The 16,810-nt window shown below is 47.9% G+C and overlaps 1 protein-coding gene across 1 annotated transcript; it reads left to right on the top strand.

Annotated features, from left to right (window-relative positions):
* The first annotated feature begins 821 nt into the window (after window positions 1–821).
* LOC144143185 (uncharacterized) lies at window positions 822–16,449 on the top strand. The gene is made up of 5 exons (XM_077674984.1): window positions 822–826; window positions 1,073–1,172; window positions 6,772–7,156; window positions 7,809–7,996; window positions 9,398–16,449. The coding sequence occupies exons 1-5, from the start codon at window positions 822–824 to the stop codon at window positions 9,545–9,547; spliced, it is 828 nt and encodes a 275-aa protein (XP_077531110.1). The 3' UTR covers window positions 9,548–16,449.
* The last annotated feature ends 361 nt before the right edge of the window (window positions 16,450–16,810 follow it).

A 16,810-nucleotide genomic window follows, 5' to 3' on the forward strand; every position in this document is an offset into this window, starting at 1 on the left:
TAAGGGCAACTACGCGCGAGGTAAGCTCGGAAAGCCGCTGCTCGAGCTGGTCGACGCGACAAGGAGTGGGGGAACTTTGGGAGGCGAGTGCGGGTGTAATCGGCGGCCCTACCTGCAGTGCGACAGGCGGTGGCGGGGGCAGGTCTCGATTCACTGGCGCAGACTTCGCTTGTGCAGTCAGTGCGGGTTTAGGTGCAGGGGCTGATGGTGCAGGGGCTGATGGTGCAGGGGGTATATTTGATCGGTGACCCCCCCACGTGGCAGACGGAGGCAGTGCCACGGATGAAGTGGGCGGCTTTGACGGTGCAGGGGGTGATGCCTTCGTTGGTAGTGAGGCGCTTTGATGTACTTTTTCGAGCTGTCTGTGCCGTAGGAGCTGCTTCTGGGCCGCGTTGGCACATTCCTCATCCCGGGTCTTGCGGATGGTGCAGACTTCAGCGAAGGGGGCGTGGTGGCCGTCACAATGAAGACACCAAGGTGTGCAGGAATGTGTCTCGTCGGGACGGGTGGTGACGGTGGAGCAGATGGGGCACCGCTGCTGGTTGCCGGGACATGCCAGCGTGCGGGGTCCGTATTGCAGGCAGACTGTGCAGTAATGGGCACGAGGCTTGTGGGGACGGCACCGAAATTCGATGCGTTGGTAGTAGACGAAAAATGGAACATGCGTGCCCGAGAATGTAAGCATGGCAGAGCTTGTATTACCCATGCGGCGGGCGGACAGGATGTCGGATTGGTAGCATTGCACGTCCCGGATAAGGTCGTCAGGCGTGGCATCGGGGGAAACTCCGTGGATTACTCCGCGGCACGAGTTGGTGGGGGCCATGAGGTAAGGAGCTATTTGATGTGTGCGTCCGGCCAGGGTGATGCATTGTACTCGGAGGAGGCGGTTCACAACTTCGATGTGCTCTGTTTTGAAAACAGCAAGGCGGTCGCGATGGCGTAAGTGGAGTGAAATATCGGCGCATGTATGCGCCGGTAGCTTCGCCGCTCGGATGGCGGCGGGGAGAATTTCGAGCCGCTCCTTTGGCGCGTCGGATTGCATGGCTGGCAGGTGAAATCCGACTGCATGTAGGTCGAGGCTTGGGCGGGCGGTGAGTTTAGGCTTGCGGGCTTTCCGGGGGGGTTATCCACTCTCCACCTGGGTCATCCACTTCGATGGGGGCATCCTGTTCGTACGTAGTGGTGGTAGCAGGATCCAGTGCGCAGACTTGAAGCGGGGGCTGTCCGGGAGGCAGCATAGTACTGCCAGACGAGATCGTCTGCGGGGCCGGCGGCGCAGACGGTCCCGGAGGCGTGAAATGAATTGCCCGGACGCTCAGACGCGAAAGAGAGAAAAGGAGGAGTGCGAGTGGGAAAGGCGAAGGGCGCTTGGCTTTTCCGCCGTTGTGCACACTCCCCGCGCTCTGGGACCGCCCTGCCGGCGTTGAATATCGCCGGAGAAGTGTGCGCTCTGCGCTAGCCTCTGCTCGGGCACTTTCGTGAAGCGACAAGTGTATCAATCGGCGTGTTTTATTTCGCTCTCTGCGACGGCCGCGCTTTGGATTTAACGCTTAATCCTTCGTATTCTAGCGAAGTTACGAGTGCTTCAACCGTGCCTGTGTTGGATATTTCGCGTTCTCTTACGTGAAGCGGCAACTGTTTGGATACGCAGTGTGCGCTCTACTGTATCTCCTCATGCTCTTACGTGAAGTGCTTCAACCGTGCCTCTGTGCGTGATTTCGCGTTCTCGGGTGTTGGCCGGCGCTGTAGATTTCGAAGTGCCTCAACCGTTCGCCAGTCGCCGCGTAGTTGGAGCGGCTGTTTCTCAAACGTAGATCTACCGTTCACCCTACATGTGATCGGCTCAACCTTTGGCCCGGAAATTGCATTTTGTGCCCCGATGTTTTTCTGTGATAGCGCAAACGACCATGTTGCTTTCGTTCTTTTTTTTTTCTTCACTAGCGTTCCGTGCTGACGAAACGGCAGTTGTAACTCGCTAAAGTTTCGGCAGGCGCAATGATAACTGGCCTGAGTCCTTCAATGATTTACTACTGCTCGGACGATTTCCTCAGTCAGACAGGATGACCCTTTGGTGTGCGCTTCCGTTGCTAAATGTGTTGTTCCAGGGTTCAAATCTCTTGTGACCCCCCACCCCCCTTTTTCTTTGTCGCTGGCGACCGCTTAGGAAAGTGTCTGGATTGCAAATTCAGTGTACAGCTGACCAATTGCAAAGCGTGGGTGTTATTAAGCTTGTCACAGAGCCTTTGAAGTGATGACTATTGCATTCCTAATGACCAGTTTCCCAAAAGACGCTTCCAGAAGGAGCATATTTAAGCAGTTCTGCTCTCACTGTGTGAATTGCAAAACAGGTGAAAACAATGTGCTATGGTGGCTGTATTTGGCTTAAGAGTTAAGTGTACATTGCATGTGTTGCTGCGGACCAGCTTATTTATTTATTTATTTATGACATACTGCAGGCCCCACCCAGGACCCAAGCAGGAATCACTCAAATATAAACAAACCGACAACACAGGGTAAAATACAGTAACTTGTAAAAACATACTGTCTCAATTTTCAATATGTTCAATCCCATCAATGCTGCAGACAACAGATACAGGCAGATTATTCCAGTCGGATATGGTGTGTGGGAAGAAGGAAAATTTGAAGACGTCTGTCTGGGGCTGCAGCATTGAGGCATATATTGACACGGCTAAGACAGCAAAGATATTTAGATATGTCGATGATTACATGATTGTTACTAGGTCGGTGGAGCCAGAAGAAGTAAACCTTTTAGTCAAGACAGTTAAGAAAACATTTCTGGAGTGCTCTGACGGCTTGGAATTCACTCATGAATTACCAAATGATGGGTCCTTGCATTTCCTTGATGTGTGTTTTAATTTCTGTGGAACACGCGTGTGTTGGGCGTATCAGCCACGGTCAAAAAAGGCAATTTTGGATTATCGTTCAGCGCATTCGAAGATAGTGAAAAGGGGTATTGGCGTTAGCTGTCTTCGCGGTGCCCTCGAGAAGTCTTGTCAGCACCAAGTCGCCGATAGTGTTCAGCACCAAGTTGCACGTTTGAAAGATGCCGGCTTCCCTCGGGAAGTAATAGCAGCAGTGGTTGAAAGCCTATTGCGTGAAGTCAAGTCAGGGGCACGGCGTCAAGGGCGAGATGAACCTCGCAAAGAAAGGAGGCCTGTAGTCGTCCCTTACGTGCACAATTTCTCCAACCGCCTTAAAAAGGTGGCGGGGAAATGTGGTGCCGACGTTGTGTTCTCCGCCCCATAAAAACTAGCACGAATGTGCTCTGCTGTGAATGGCGAGAAGAAGGGTAACCGAAGAAGAGGCATGCCATGCTGTTTGTTGGTTGCAAACAAGGTGTTGTATACGAAGTGCCTCTATCTGGTGGAAAATGCTATATTGGGCAGACTGGTAGGTGCATAAATGACAGGCTCTGGGAGCACCGTACAGCTGTTCAAGCGCTCGCTGCGGGGGGCCATTTAGCTGACCATTGCTGCCGCTGCCGGTGCGTTCCACACTGTGTTCCAATTTACGAGAAGACAGTAACATTGTGCTGTTTTAAGGACCAAGCCAGCCGTGAATTGTTTGAAGCGTGGTGCATCATGAAAGCCGGTGAAAAGTGTGTAAGCACGGCATCTATTAGTTCATCAAAAAAAGAAATAGATTATCTGGATGCGAACTTGCCACGTGCGTAACAAAATGCACCACTTGACCTTGTCTTTTTTCTTTGTGCTTTGAGCACGTTCACGCATGCGCCCTTCCTGTATATCTTTTGATGTGTGTAGTAAAAATTTCAGTTGATGTCTAGCGCTAGTCCTGTGTGGTCTCTACTTTTGTCCCGTCTTTACCGCGCTACTTGACCATGTTTCCCCAGAAACGCCTGCAGGCGCTACTCACCTAGGAAAAGCTGCTGAATATGCATGCGCCATTGATCAAAGCATTTGAAAGCCGTCCTGCTTCGTGTTGATTGTGCTAATTTTCCTGTTTCCACTGGCTGCTTTACCTGTATGTCACTAGCTAGGTACAGTACTACAGTCTCTAGTGCACCCACATGCATGTATTTTTGTGGCTGTGTTTCTAGGCGAGGCAAAACATTCCCACGAAATCGACATTGCAAGAAAGCCTGGGATGAGGCATCATATTTTATGTTTACTGGCTGATGTTTGTGTCTTTTAAGAAGCACAAGACCAGGAAAAGTTCTTGCACACATTCATATCCCTGCATCAGTGTTTGCTTCAGAAGAACGCTTCGACTAGTTCCACCAGTCATGTCTTGACATCTGCAATTAGTAATGTCACAAGTTGTCGTGCAGAACAATATATGGGGCAGCCGTGCCTGTTTTCACGCCACTTTGGGAATTTTCATGCACTAATAAAGTACTGCTGCTGCAAGTGGCATATTATTTGTATTCACAACACTGCAATTACCGATGCTGGCCAACTTGCTTTTGCACTTTAGTGTCTCTTTAGGCGTCTATAGTGTACCGTAAAACCATTAGGTCCCTCCTGGGCAGATGTACTGAACTATGCTCCTGTGCTATGTCGCTTGTGCATCCCAGTAGATTTACTTCCTCATTCTCTTTTTAAGCATAGCAGCAATTTTTGAGGTGCAAAAAGTGTCGAAACATGAAAAAGTTCAGTGTAGTTTTTTGTGCTTAAAATGAGAGCTACTGTATTTACTCTCATAATGAACCCTCCCCCCACTTTTCTTGTTGAGAATTTACTTTTTTGTCACTGAATAAAAAATGCAGCGGGAATATGTCTTATTTTAAGCATGGTTGCTGATGCTGTAGGCGATCACAGTAACGTGATATCGTGCTACAGTACGCGCAGAAATGCTAAAAATGCATTCCAAGAAAAAGAAATCTCATCCGTAGCCGGAGACGTGAGCGCGAATGCCGCGGCTTACAATTTAAAAATTGCGCGTTTGCGGTGCTCCACCTGTTGAATGCAAAACAAACCTTGCGCCATAAAAACGTTGCGGTGTGCGAAGTTCGAACAAAGCACCAAACGTACTCCGCACTCCGTCCCTGCTATTTGATGTTTAGGCTGGTTCTGCCGGCGTGCGAACAAAGCAGTAAACGTACTCCGCACTCCTCTGCTCTTGTTTAGGGCTCGTTCACGTAAGGCCCCTGGGACCTTACGTTCACGGCACCAGCAGCATCAGTGGCGTAGAGTTTGCTGCAATTTTACGGTTTTTTTCTAGTTCGACGGCGAAGTAGCAGTTAATTTCTTCAGCCGTTGTGACATGCGCGGGCGCGACCAGACTGCAAAGCCAGCGTCGATAACGTGGACGTGCTTCGTGCGGGGATGCGTACGCATGGCTGACTACTACGGCGAGGCAACCGTGCGTCGTGGATCGTCGACTGGGAGCCCCCAACCCAACGAGGTACTACCATAGATGCTCTTCGGCAGTGTCTTTATTTATTGTGGCAAGGTCCTCGGAGGCGTTGCCAAATCACCCCCCTACCCGACCTGGTAAAATCAAGACAGACTGATCAGTTGCAGTTGCGAAGCTACACTAGCGAGTTTTTTTTTTTTTTTTTTTCGCTACGCATTTATTACAGTAGCGGTGGCTTAAAAATCTGGTTACTACTGATCACACTTGCTTCCGTCACGCTGAACAACGCCACGGGTCAATCATCGATGCCGCCGTCTTTCACGCTCAATTTCAAAGGGAAGAACAGCTGAACTTGGTCGTTGTATGTTCTCTTGGCCGAGGTGAAAGAACATATAGCTTAAATTACATTACATTAAGTTGGGCTGGGATTTTTTGACCACGATTTGAAGCACCCGTGCAAAAACAATCCGCATTTCGCTTCATGTTCAAATTAATTTATTTTTCCTTACGATTAAACAATATCAGAATAATGTGTGATGTAATTCTAATTCACAAACAAATAACGCTTCATAGTATGGTCCGAGCAAAAAGAGTCAAGCATGTGTGTCATGCTTTTAACATTTTCACAGATGAATGATTTTTAGCCAATTATCTCCTGCCCCCTTCGGTCTATAAAGGGGCACCCCTTGCTGAGGAGGAAAAAAAGACCAACTGAAAATGCTTTAAAAGAGGCTTTAAACTTGTCGTGTTATTACGTGTTGAGTGGATTTAAACGTAACCGAAATGTGGGAAGCATATAACTGTCCTATTTTGGAGAGAATTGTGTTATATGCAAGAGCATAACATGCAACTGTTCCGCTTCGATTTCGTGAGCGATTGAGCAAGTTTTTTTTTTTTTTTTGCTTGGTACCAACACAAATTTTCCTAAAACGCCATTTTTCATACATGGGAAAATTAAGTGAAAGGCGAGTGCTAAACCTGTACAATTTCTTATTCCGCGAAGTAGATCAGAACATGACTTGGAGGCACATCTTTAATACAGTATGCGCATCACCTTGGAACTTCAGCATTTCTTAGTTGTCTGATTGTGAAACTTGTCAGATGAAGTGGGTAATTGAAGTAAAAAAAACATTTGCAGGTTACAGATTGCATATCTGGTTCTCAATAATATTCTCACAACTAAAATAATTCATAATATTACCGTTTAACACGTTTGTGTTGCATAAAATTGTAATTTAAGTAAAAAATATATTGCAGGTTAGTCACTGTATATCAAGCTTTAAATAATATTTTGAGAATTGAGATAATTTGTGATATTCTCTTTTTACAGGTTTGTGTTCCACAAGGAGTGAAGGTGTCAGCACAGAAGCTTGAACGAAACTGCCGGAAAGCATTCTACTACTGCTAAGCATTTGTAGATGTCAAAATTAGGAAGTCACAAAAGCAACTCAGCAGAACGACCCATTCCTCAACTGGCCAGTCTCGCCGACTGCTGTCATCAAGCTGCATGAGGTGCTCAACCACGGGCTCGACTGCGCCGATGGGCTTCGCGTTCTAAAACCCACATCGGACAAAAGTGCCGCATTCTTCCGCTACTTTCAAGATGATACGACCCCAGCAGCCGCACTAGCTCCTCATAAAACGAAGCTGGCAAGGCAGGAGGACGGTGAGGGCCTGCTCGCTAGCAGCGCTGTAAATCCCCCAGTCAGCACCGTCTACCACTGGTTCTGCGGGTGGCGGAGAGGGCAGTATGGCGACGAAGGAGTGAGCCCCCTCACTAAGCTGGACAGAAGAGCACCAAATCACGTTGAACATTGTAAGTAGCTATGTACCCCAGCACACTCCATATATTGCTACTTTTATGTGACCTGTGCAAACGTTTATGCAAACATGGTATCTCTCTGTTTAATTTTCAGCTTCAAGCAAGCTATCATGCAGTGTAGACGGAAAGGTATCGCAGAAACTCTGTTCTGCAGTGTTGAATTCTCTAATTCGGGAGAAAGGCAGCGATGAGCACATGCACAGCCACGGCGCACTTAACTGGACTTGTCTGATGCACCTGTCCTAATGAAGATGGCACAGCCTGACTGAAAGCCTGTGCTTGTAAAACTACTTTTAAATTATGGCCCAGACGTTCATATGTCTCAGTACATACCTTCGCTCTACTATTTTTGTTCCACTTAGAAGGAATAAATGGGCGTGTGGTATTAGCCACAACAGTGCAGCTCATAATACATCTTTATACGTGGCACAGCTAACAGCAGCCTGGCGTGGGAGCAATGCGCAATTTGAATCAAATTCAATGTGAAGTGAATTTTCACTATTCACATTTGAAAATAATTCACTTGCAGTAATCTTTTGCCATTTACATTCGAATATATGTAATTCGCGGTTGGTTTCTACTATTCGTATTTGAGAATATTCGATCTGATTCACAGTCAGTTTTCACTATTCCTAACTGTTTACAGCATGTCTGGAGGGGGCATTCAGGAAGCTTGACTGGGAAAGCAAACACAGGACAACTCCCAAGAAGCCAGCACCAGCACACCCACAGGGCAAGGCCAACCGGTGGCAGCAGAGCCTGAACAGCAGCAGCTGCCTATGGATACCGAGCCACAGCTGGAGGCCCAGGGCTCAACTGGAAGCAGTCACCAACGTGAGGTGTTGAGGTGTGGCTTGTGCTCGTGCATTTATTTTAGCAAAGCCTAATAATTGTGACCCTTACTCCAGTTACTGGACACCTAGGTAGCAACTAGACACCTGAACAAGATCTGTTTCTCAGCAACACACTCCACTTTTGTAAAGAGCTACTTATTTTATAACCACGTGCATGCATTTTTTCAGGGGTCTCTTGTAGTAAAATTTATTTTTACGAAGGTACAATTGCAGGAGCTAAGTAGAAGAAGGCTACAGGATGCCAAAAAAGACACTCCAAAAATTAAGGCAATCCAACATGACTGCGTAGCATCATAGCAGAAGCAAGACGAACAAGTTTTTCCAATGCATGTAAAGGGGAGCAAGAATGAAGTAGTATTCATATGTCACAGCTAGTGTGAAATTTTGTATGCTGGCTGTCGTATGTCTTCCGAGGCCCTTTCTGACATAGGGAGGGTGCTAAGAGGAGGAGGAATAAACTTTCATTAAACAGCACTGTGCTGGTGTTAGGGGCCCCCACCAGGTGGGACAGTCTTCAGCCCAGCTTAAAAGAAGAAGTGTTAAACAGACTCTGCCAGGATCCAATCTCATACCATTAGATACATAGTCAGTTGCACAGTGCAAGTTTTTGAGATGTAAAATTTTACATTCTGATGTAAAATTTTACATTCTGGTCTTAATGTTTTTTCTGTGTGTTTCGCTGAATAGTCCTTGTATGCCACTAAGGCCCTGTGAATAAAAAGGTGCCTTGCGAAAGCGCTAGGTCAGGGGCTCTCAAGTAAGGCTTTGAGGAACCCTGGGATTTTGAAGAGGCGTTGCTTGGGTTCTGTGAGACTAAAGTGGCTATGGTGTTGTGCTGCTGAGCCCAAGGACATGGGTTCGATACCGGCTGCGGTAGCAATTTTCCTGATAGAAGTGAAAAGCGAAAGCGTCTGTGTGTCGAGATTTCGGCGCACGTTAACTCTTCCTAGCTGTTCCTAGGTGACCAAAATTAAACCCCAGCTGTCTCCACTACAGCGCGCCTCATAAGCAAGGTGTAGTTTCGGTACTTTAAACCTCGCAGTCAATCAATCAATCAGTCATTATTATGTAACTGAACATGGCACTAAACAAAGCTTTTTCTTGTGTTTTATTTAGTTCAATGAATGCATTAATGTTTGTGAAACTAATCTGTAAATACCTGCGTAGTATTCTCTGGTCCAAACTGGTTATCTAAGCTTGGCAAAGGAAGGTGAGTTCTGTGAACATTTTTCTGCCCTAATGGGTTTCCCGGTAGGCCCATAGTTGAATACCTACGGAACACCCTTATTACTTCAGCAGTGCAAAGAAGACAATAGTAAAGATAGGAGATGCAACAAATTTTGAGTAAATCTGTGGTATATCCTGAACAAATTTTTCGTAGGACACTGCGGAGCTGCAGAAGATCTACGAGGAGTGGTGGCGCCAGCCTTCCCTAGCTGCTGGCAACCCATATTATGCCACTGCCCTTCAGCAGCTGCTGCGGCAGATGCACAAGATCAGAAAGGAACCCCAGGAAGGAGCCTGCCCATGAAGGCAGGCTTCACCAGCGCCCGGAGGTGCGGCTGTACCGTCAAGGTCCAGCCCACAAGCATTGCCAGGCGTCGCCCTGGGGTCAACCGGGGACCAGGTAGAGTGCCTGCTGGCCAAGAGCTCGGCTAGCAAGAAGGTCAAGCGGTCCTCACGCCCTGAACCTCAGCGTCAGAGATGGGGTGCCGCACGCCAAAGCTCTCGGACTACAGAAGGGACAGAAGGCACCTAATAGGGTGCCCCTTGTGTGGGCCTCTCCATTTAGGGTTATGTTTTCTCCGGAGGTGTGTGAATGGCACTACAAGTCGTAAATGAATAGTGAAAACTCACGGGAAATCAACTCCAATATTTTTAAATGCACATGTCTCGGCATTAAAGGCCAACTGCACTCAAATTTTTCTTTGTCCAAATAAGCAGTCTAAGCTCTTAAAATCACCTTGGTGAAATCCTGAGCTTTGCAAGCACACTGCACACTAGGTACCATCGTTCAAAGTAGCTCCATGCAGACGACGTTTGCACCTGGTGGAGAGTTGCCGAAACAAGTTCCGAGCTGCCTGTGACGGAGGTTGGGGAACCTGTCCCGTGAAGCTTGCATTTCTCCGGCGACTTGCAGGGCGCTCCGCCAGGTGCAGGGATGTGCTCGCCCGGGGTTTCTCTGCTACACCAGCGCGCTGTACCGCCGTCGCCATCACATGTTTAAACTAACCGCATAGGCAGGCGTATCCGCCGTTTTTTTTTTTTTTCAATGTAAAAAAAAAGAAAGAAAGATGAGAAGCCTACAAACTATTCACGCGCTTGCGAATGTCTTGGTGTTAGCAAACCTCTTTTTACTTAAAAATAAAATTTTTACTCAAAGATAAAAATAGCGCGAAATGAGCACATGCCTTACATTTGTCATTCCTATTGCGTTTACCACAGAAAAAAAAAAGATATTTTATAACTTTTTGGCCGCTTGCATCCCGCGTCCAATATGGGCCATATTTGGGCTGGCCCAACGCCACCTCTATCCTTTAGACCTTTTCAAAAGTTTGACGACCTAAATAGAGTTGTTGTACACGCGGCTATAAACGCTTGTGTGACTTTTGCCTCACTCGCTAAGTGAGCCAAAATCAGCCTTTCTCTAAGTAGCAAATACATCAGCACAAATATCGGCCGTCGTCTTCGTCAAGTGCGAAAACTAACGAAACTTCTCCTCTCCTAAATAATAGACTAGATTTTTAAAAGTTCAATTCCCAAGTGAAGTATTTACTTTGAGCGTTAGATTTAGTTTATTTGAAAGTAAAATGTTTTCAGCAGCACCTGTCTCTGGTTAAAGTAGAAAACAGTGGCAGATAGGAAATGTTTTCGTGCTTTAGTGCATCATTTAGCTGTGGAAGCTGGCTTATCGTTTTAGATCCGTTTTATAATTCGTTTCCCGATGGGCAGCAAGGCAAAAAATACTGGGTTGATATTCACGAAGCTGTTTGCACATAATGTATGGTAAAAATAGTGATCGATCGCAGCCCGCGTGCGGTTTGTTCCCTTCAAAGAGAGAGACGTGATAGCTGAAGCGTCGGCTATAACAAAAGCTCCTTTTCGAAATCGTACGAGCAAGTAGCGTTGTAAATCAGGGTCCGCTTTTTTAGTAAAATATGCTGTTGGGCTAGTTGGTTCATTGCTTAAGGAAAATCGAGCGCTACAAACGAGGACAGAAAAAACGAAGAACGACGAGACAGATGCGCTACTAACAACTGATTTATTCCAAGGAAAGACAGCGATATAAGTAGCTTGTCTACAAACGCACAAACATACACAAAGGATAATAGATCTGAAAAAGATACTATAAAAACAAAATAGCCACAGCTGAAGGCAACAATCACACCTTTTTATCGCATGTTGTCTAGGATCCGGTACTCCTTCGAAAACAGGGATAGCGATGCTCCACTGATACAGCCTGCGCTGTTTTTTTTTTTTTTTGATAAAATACACTTCGCGCAGTTCTTGCGCCACGGTGTCACGACTCTTTCCGATAATGATTGTCTCTGTCAGTCTCGGAAGGCATCCTTTGCCACACTCGCGGTAGTGATGAGGCAAATGCGACCCGGTGCCATTCTTCATGGAAAGATCATGTTCCCTGAGGCGGTCATTTATGCATCGGCTGGTTTGTCTGATGTACACCTTACCGCAGAAGCAGTCATCGAAGTATCTCGGGAACACCTTGGGTATCGGCTAAAATAATTCCAATGCCTTGTTTTAAATTGCTTCCATTGTAATATTTGCAGTCGTGACTGAAATAGATGCTCCCATAGTGGTACCGAAAACTTGCCTGTAGAATTCGCTTTTGTGCGAGAAGCAAGTGTTAGACAGGCAAAACCGTAGCAAGGTGCAGAGCTCAGTGACATCGAACGGCGTGCGATACACTAATGTCATGTCCTTGTGGAGGAACTGCCTGGAAGTGGAGCCCTTGCTTGTGTCTTCAGAAAACGTGGTGTGCAGATCGCGCATGTGCAAGCAAGCAAGCTCAAGGGTGACTTGCTTAACATAAAGGATCCTCCCTCGGCAACGTTTCCCTGGTGTGGTCTACAAAATCCCATGCGCCGACTGCGAATCGGTATACATTGGTGAAAGCGGAAATTTCTGCCGGCGTCTTAAACAGCACAAAAATGACGTCACCAAGGGCCACACCGTGACGAATGCACTTGCAGAGCATGCCGAGAAGATGGGCCACAAGATAGAGTGGGACCACGCGCGCATCATAGCCGCGGAGTGGAGTGGATAAACTTTATTAAGACGAGCTTCAGGTGCCCGCCAGGTGGGGGGCCTCCTGTAGTCCGGGAAGCCCTGGTCCGCGCTGGCTGCCCTAGCCCTCTCCACTAGGATACGCTGGACTGAGAGGTCGGAGCTGGCCAGCTGGTCCGCCCACTGCTCGTACGTTGGGTGAGGATTTGGGGTAAGAGATGGGGTTTTCTGACACTCCCATACCATGTGGTACAGGGTGCCTGGTTGGTGACAGAAATTACACATTGAGTAGTAGAGGGTGGGGTACATGGCATGGAGGAAAGGCAGTCGCCTGTGCTCTGGATAAATGGGGATGTGGTGGCGGGAAGCGTCGTCGTTCGTGGCGGTAATGGGCGAGGATGTCCGCGTATGAATTCAGAGTAGCGGGCTTGGGAGAGCGAAGGGGCTGCATGACTTCGCCTTCTTGAGAAACGGCCTGGTGTGTATGAACGCGGGCAGCGGCGTGTGCCGCCTCGTTCCCCTCGAAGGACTCATGTCCGGGGGTCCGGATGATGTGCATTTCCGGGAGCTGGTGCACACTTTGCAGAATTTTTAAGGCCGTGGGTGTTATTCGACCTAGCAGGAAGTTGCGGCAGGCGGATTATAGTGAAGTAGTCATTTCCAGTGGTGGCGGCTAGAGCGATGGCAAGTCCTTCTGCTGCCTCAATAGATGTCGTGTGTACTGTAGCGGCCGTCAGTTCTGCACTGTTGGCTCCGGTGACACTCACGGCATGTTCCGGTTGTTGGTGGTATGGAGAGGCATCCGTGTAACGAGTACAGGGAGAGTTGGGGAAGCATTTTCTAAGGGCTCGTATCCGGAATTCTCGGCGTGCCTTGTTATAGATGGGGTGCATATTTCTGGGAATGGGTGCGATTGTGATGTACTGTCGGATGGTTAGAGGGATGCGTTGCCTCTGTTCGCATTTTGGGGGAGGCCTGTAGCCGAGCCGGGTAAGTGTAGCCCTGCCGGTTGGCGTGAGCTTAAGTCGCGTGAATTGGGAGATGCGATGAGCTTCTTCCAGTTCCTCCCATGTATTATGGATGCCGAGCTGCAGAAGTTTTCTTGTTGCTATTTTTGGAGGCAGTCCAAGGGCGGCCTCGTAGGCCTGGCGTATGGCGATGTTTAGCTTTTCTTTCTCTGCGGGTTTCAGGGCCAAATACGGTGGCGTAACCTGGCTAATAAGGAGGGCGTGAATGATGCGCAGGGTGTCAGCTTCTTGTAGCCCAAGTCGCTGATGGGAGATCCTGCGGATGAGGTTAATGAGCTGGTCAAGAGTCCGTTGCAAGGGAAGGATAGTCTGAGCGCCTGAGCCATCTTTTGGTATGGTGAGGCCTAATATGCGTAGGAGTGGGACATTGGGGAGGCGTTGCTCATTAATGGTAAGTTCTGGATCTGGTATGGGATCTGGACGCTTCTTATATGTCCTTTTGCACAGGGTTAGAAGGGCAGATTTTTCGGGGGCACAATCGAGTCCTCGGGCTTTCAGGTATTGTTGGGTGACCTGAATGGCTGCTTGAAGTGCATCTTGCTGGTCGCCCGGAGATCCAGTGGGGACCCAGAGCGTTAGGTCGTCCGCGTATATTGCGTGGCGAAGATTCGGGATGGCTTTTAGTAGGGGTGGCAAGTCTTTCATTATGAGGTTGAATAGTAATTGGGATACTACCAACCCCTGCGGAGTGCCCTTTGGCAGGGTTTTAAATGCGTCGGATCGACGGTGCCCGATGCCCACTGTTGCTGTGTGCTGGTTTAGAAAGGAGACAAAGTATTGGAATGTGCGCTCGCCACAGTTTGTAGATGCGAGGCCTTGAAAGATGGCTTGGTGAGAAACGTTGTCGAATGCCCCCTTAATGTCAAGGGCCAAGATGGACCGCTTGCTGTGGCTATTAAAGTCGTCCAGCACTTCCTCCTTAAGCTGAAGTAGTATGTCTTGGGTTGACAGATGTGGGCGGAAGCCGTACATCGTGTCAGGGAAGTAGCCGTTGTCTTCAACGTGGGGCGAGAGCCGGTTGTAAACCAGGTGTTCAAACAATTTGCCGACACATGAGGTCAGAGGAATAGGCCTCAGATTCTTGGAGTTCAAGGGTTTGCCGGGCTTGGGGATGAAAGTGACGTCTGCGTGTTTCCACTGTGGGGGCAAGGAACCCGCCAGCCAGCACTCATTGATGTAGACTAGAAGATTTTCTAGGACGGCATGGTCGAGGTTTCGCAATAATTTGTTAGGGATTTTGTCTCGACCCGGAGTGGTGTTTCGGGTGAGGTTGTAAGCTGCCGGCTCGATTTCAGCAATGGAGAACGGCTCATCCATTTTGGGATTCGGATCGCCTGTGTAGTCAGGTGCCTGGGTGGGTTGGACGTGAGGTGGGGGCGCCAAGGCTTGCTTAATAAGTTCGTCCAACAAGTCTTCTTCTGTGCCCGGGTAATTGTGGATTAATCGGCGAAGCTGGTCTGCTGCGACCGCCTTATATTCACCGGGGCCCATTAGGGAACGGAGCAGGTACCATGTGCGGCAGGTTCCCAGCGTTCCTTGCAGCTTGTTGCAGAACTGCGTCCAGTTGTGCTGGCTCAGCTCACGGGCGTACACTTCAGCTTCTGCCGTAATTTCCGCAATGCGGATCTTCAGCTTGCGGTTCGTCTTGTTCTTTTTCTACCGCCTGATTAGCCCTCTACGGGCGTCCCAGAGGTGGAGGAGATGGGCATCGATGGCTGGGTTATCCTGCGTAAGAGAAAGTTCCTTGGCGTGTTTTCTTGCCTCTTGAATGAGCTTGGTAGTTCATTCCTCGAGACTGTTATCCGATCAGCAGGGGTGGTTTCTCGGAAGTTCTTCCAATTTGTTATGCACGCAGTGCCAATTTTTTGGCTGCTCGCTCTTTGATGGGAGATTTGTGACTGAATTATGTAGTGGTCGCCGGGAAAGAATTTCGCAACGAGGCTCAATCTTGAATCGCTAATAATTCAGACAACAAGCAACGCAATCAACAGATCATCTGGCACTCTAAACCATTTGTACTCCCGTACATTACGTCATGCGCTCAACGCTACTTAGGAGCCTGCGGCTAAGCCATCAATCCATTATGAACAAGGGATCCATACGGATCCCGAAACGTCAATTTTGTTGCAACATTTATACAAATGCCTTTACCTGACCAGATGGCATTCCGTCGAACTCTCGACAAAGACAGAGATTGGCTTATAGGTTTATAGATGACACAGCTACACTCTCACACCTACCGACAGTGCTACTTGGGAATGCCACATCAAAGGGAACATTAAGGCGTCTCTCGCAGCAGAGCGCACATGCAGCAAGCTACTCTGTGAAGCACAGCTCAATGGGTAGGCCACGCATCACACATAAAACAGCAACTGTATGTCACAGCTTTGCTTGTTAATCATCTGTACAGACTGTGTAGGTGAATTTTTTTGCCAATGCACTTAGTGAGAGATGTTGCTGTGCTTTGTTTGTGTGGGTGCTGCTACAATTGCTGAAGTTGTTAATGTGAATGTACTGAGTGATAGGAGTATGCATATGACTGAAGTTGTGTTTTTATGGTTCGCATAATGCCACCTTTTTAAGGCTAGGACGCAGGCTCCTGCTTGTGATTCTTGCTTTTGATGTTTTGTACTTGCATATCTTTGTGGTGCAAACAAATAAACTTTGTTGCAAGTCAAGCACTTGTCGTGTCCTTCTTTCAGGCCTGTGGGCAGCAGAAATGCCACAAGGTGTAATATGCGCAGAATGTAGCTCACTCATTTCAAGCACGAAGAACTACACTGAACTTTTTCATGTTTCGACACTTTTTGCACCTCAAAGGTTGCTGCTATGCTTAAAAAGAGAGAAAGAGGAAGTAAATATATTGGGATGCAAAAGCGACATAGCACAGGAGCATAGTTCAGCACATCTGCCCAGGAGGGACCTAATGGATTTACGGTACAATACAGACGCCTAAAGAGACACTAAAGTGCAAAAGCAAGTTGGCCAGCATCAGTAATTACAGTGTTGTGAATACAAATAATATGCCACTTGCAGCAGCAGTACTTTATTAGTGCATGAAAATTCCCAAAGTGGCGTGAAAACAGGCACGGCTGCCCCATATATTGTTCTGCACGACAACTTGTGACATTACTAATTGCGGATGTCAAGACATGACTGGTGGAGCTAGTCGAAGCGTTCTTCTGAAGCAAACACTGATGCAGGGATATGAATGTGTGCAAGAACTTCTCCTGGTCTTGTGCTTCTTAAAAGACAAAAACCTCATCTAGCAAACATAAAATATGATGCCTCATCCCACACTTTGTTGCAGTGTCGATTTCATCAGAATGTTTTGCCTTGCCTACAAGCACAGCCACAAAAATGCATGCATGTGGGTGCACTAGAGACTGTAGTACTGTACCTAGCTAGTGACTTAGCGCATACAGATAAAGCAGCTAGTGACAGCAGGGGATTATGAGCACAATCAGCAGGAAACAAGACGGCTGTGAAATGCTTTGATCAATGGCGCAGGCATGTTCGCG

Source organism: Haemaphysalis longicornis, unplaced genomic scaffold (genome assembly GCF_048455015.1).
Source record: "Haemaphysalis longicornis isolate Haplotype H1 unplaced genomic scaffold, Haemaphysalis longicornis Haplotype H1 scaffold_6, whole genome shotgun sequence".
In the NCBI taxonomy this organism is placed as follows: domain Eukaryota; kingdom Metazoa; phylum Arthropoda; class Arachnida; order Ixodida; family Ixodidae; genus Haemaphysalis; species Haemaphysalis longicornis.

Bases quoted from the DNA above. Each gene is read 5' to 3' on its own strand.
- LOC144143185 (XM_077674984.1), top strand. The intron at 1,173-6,771 runs GTACGTAGTGGT...TGTCAAAATTAG, and splicing joins TCGATGGGGGCATCCTGTTC to GAAGTCACAAAAGCAACTCA. The intron at 7,157-7,808 runs GTAAGTAGCTAT...AACTGTTTACAG, and splicing joins ACCAAATCACGTTGAACATT to CATGTCTGGAGGGGGCATTC.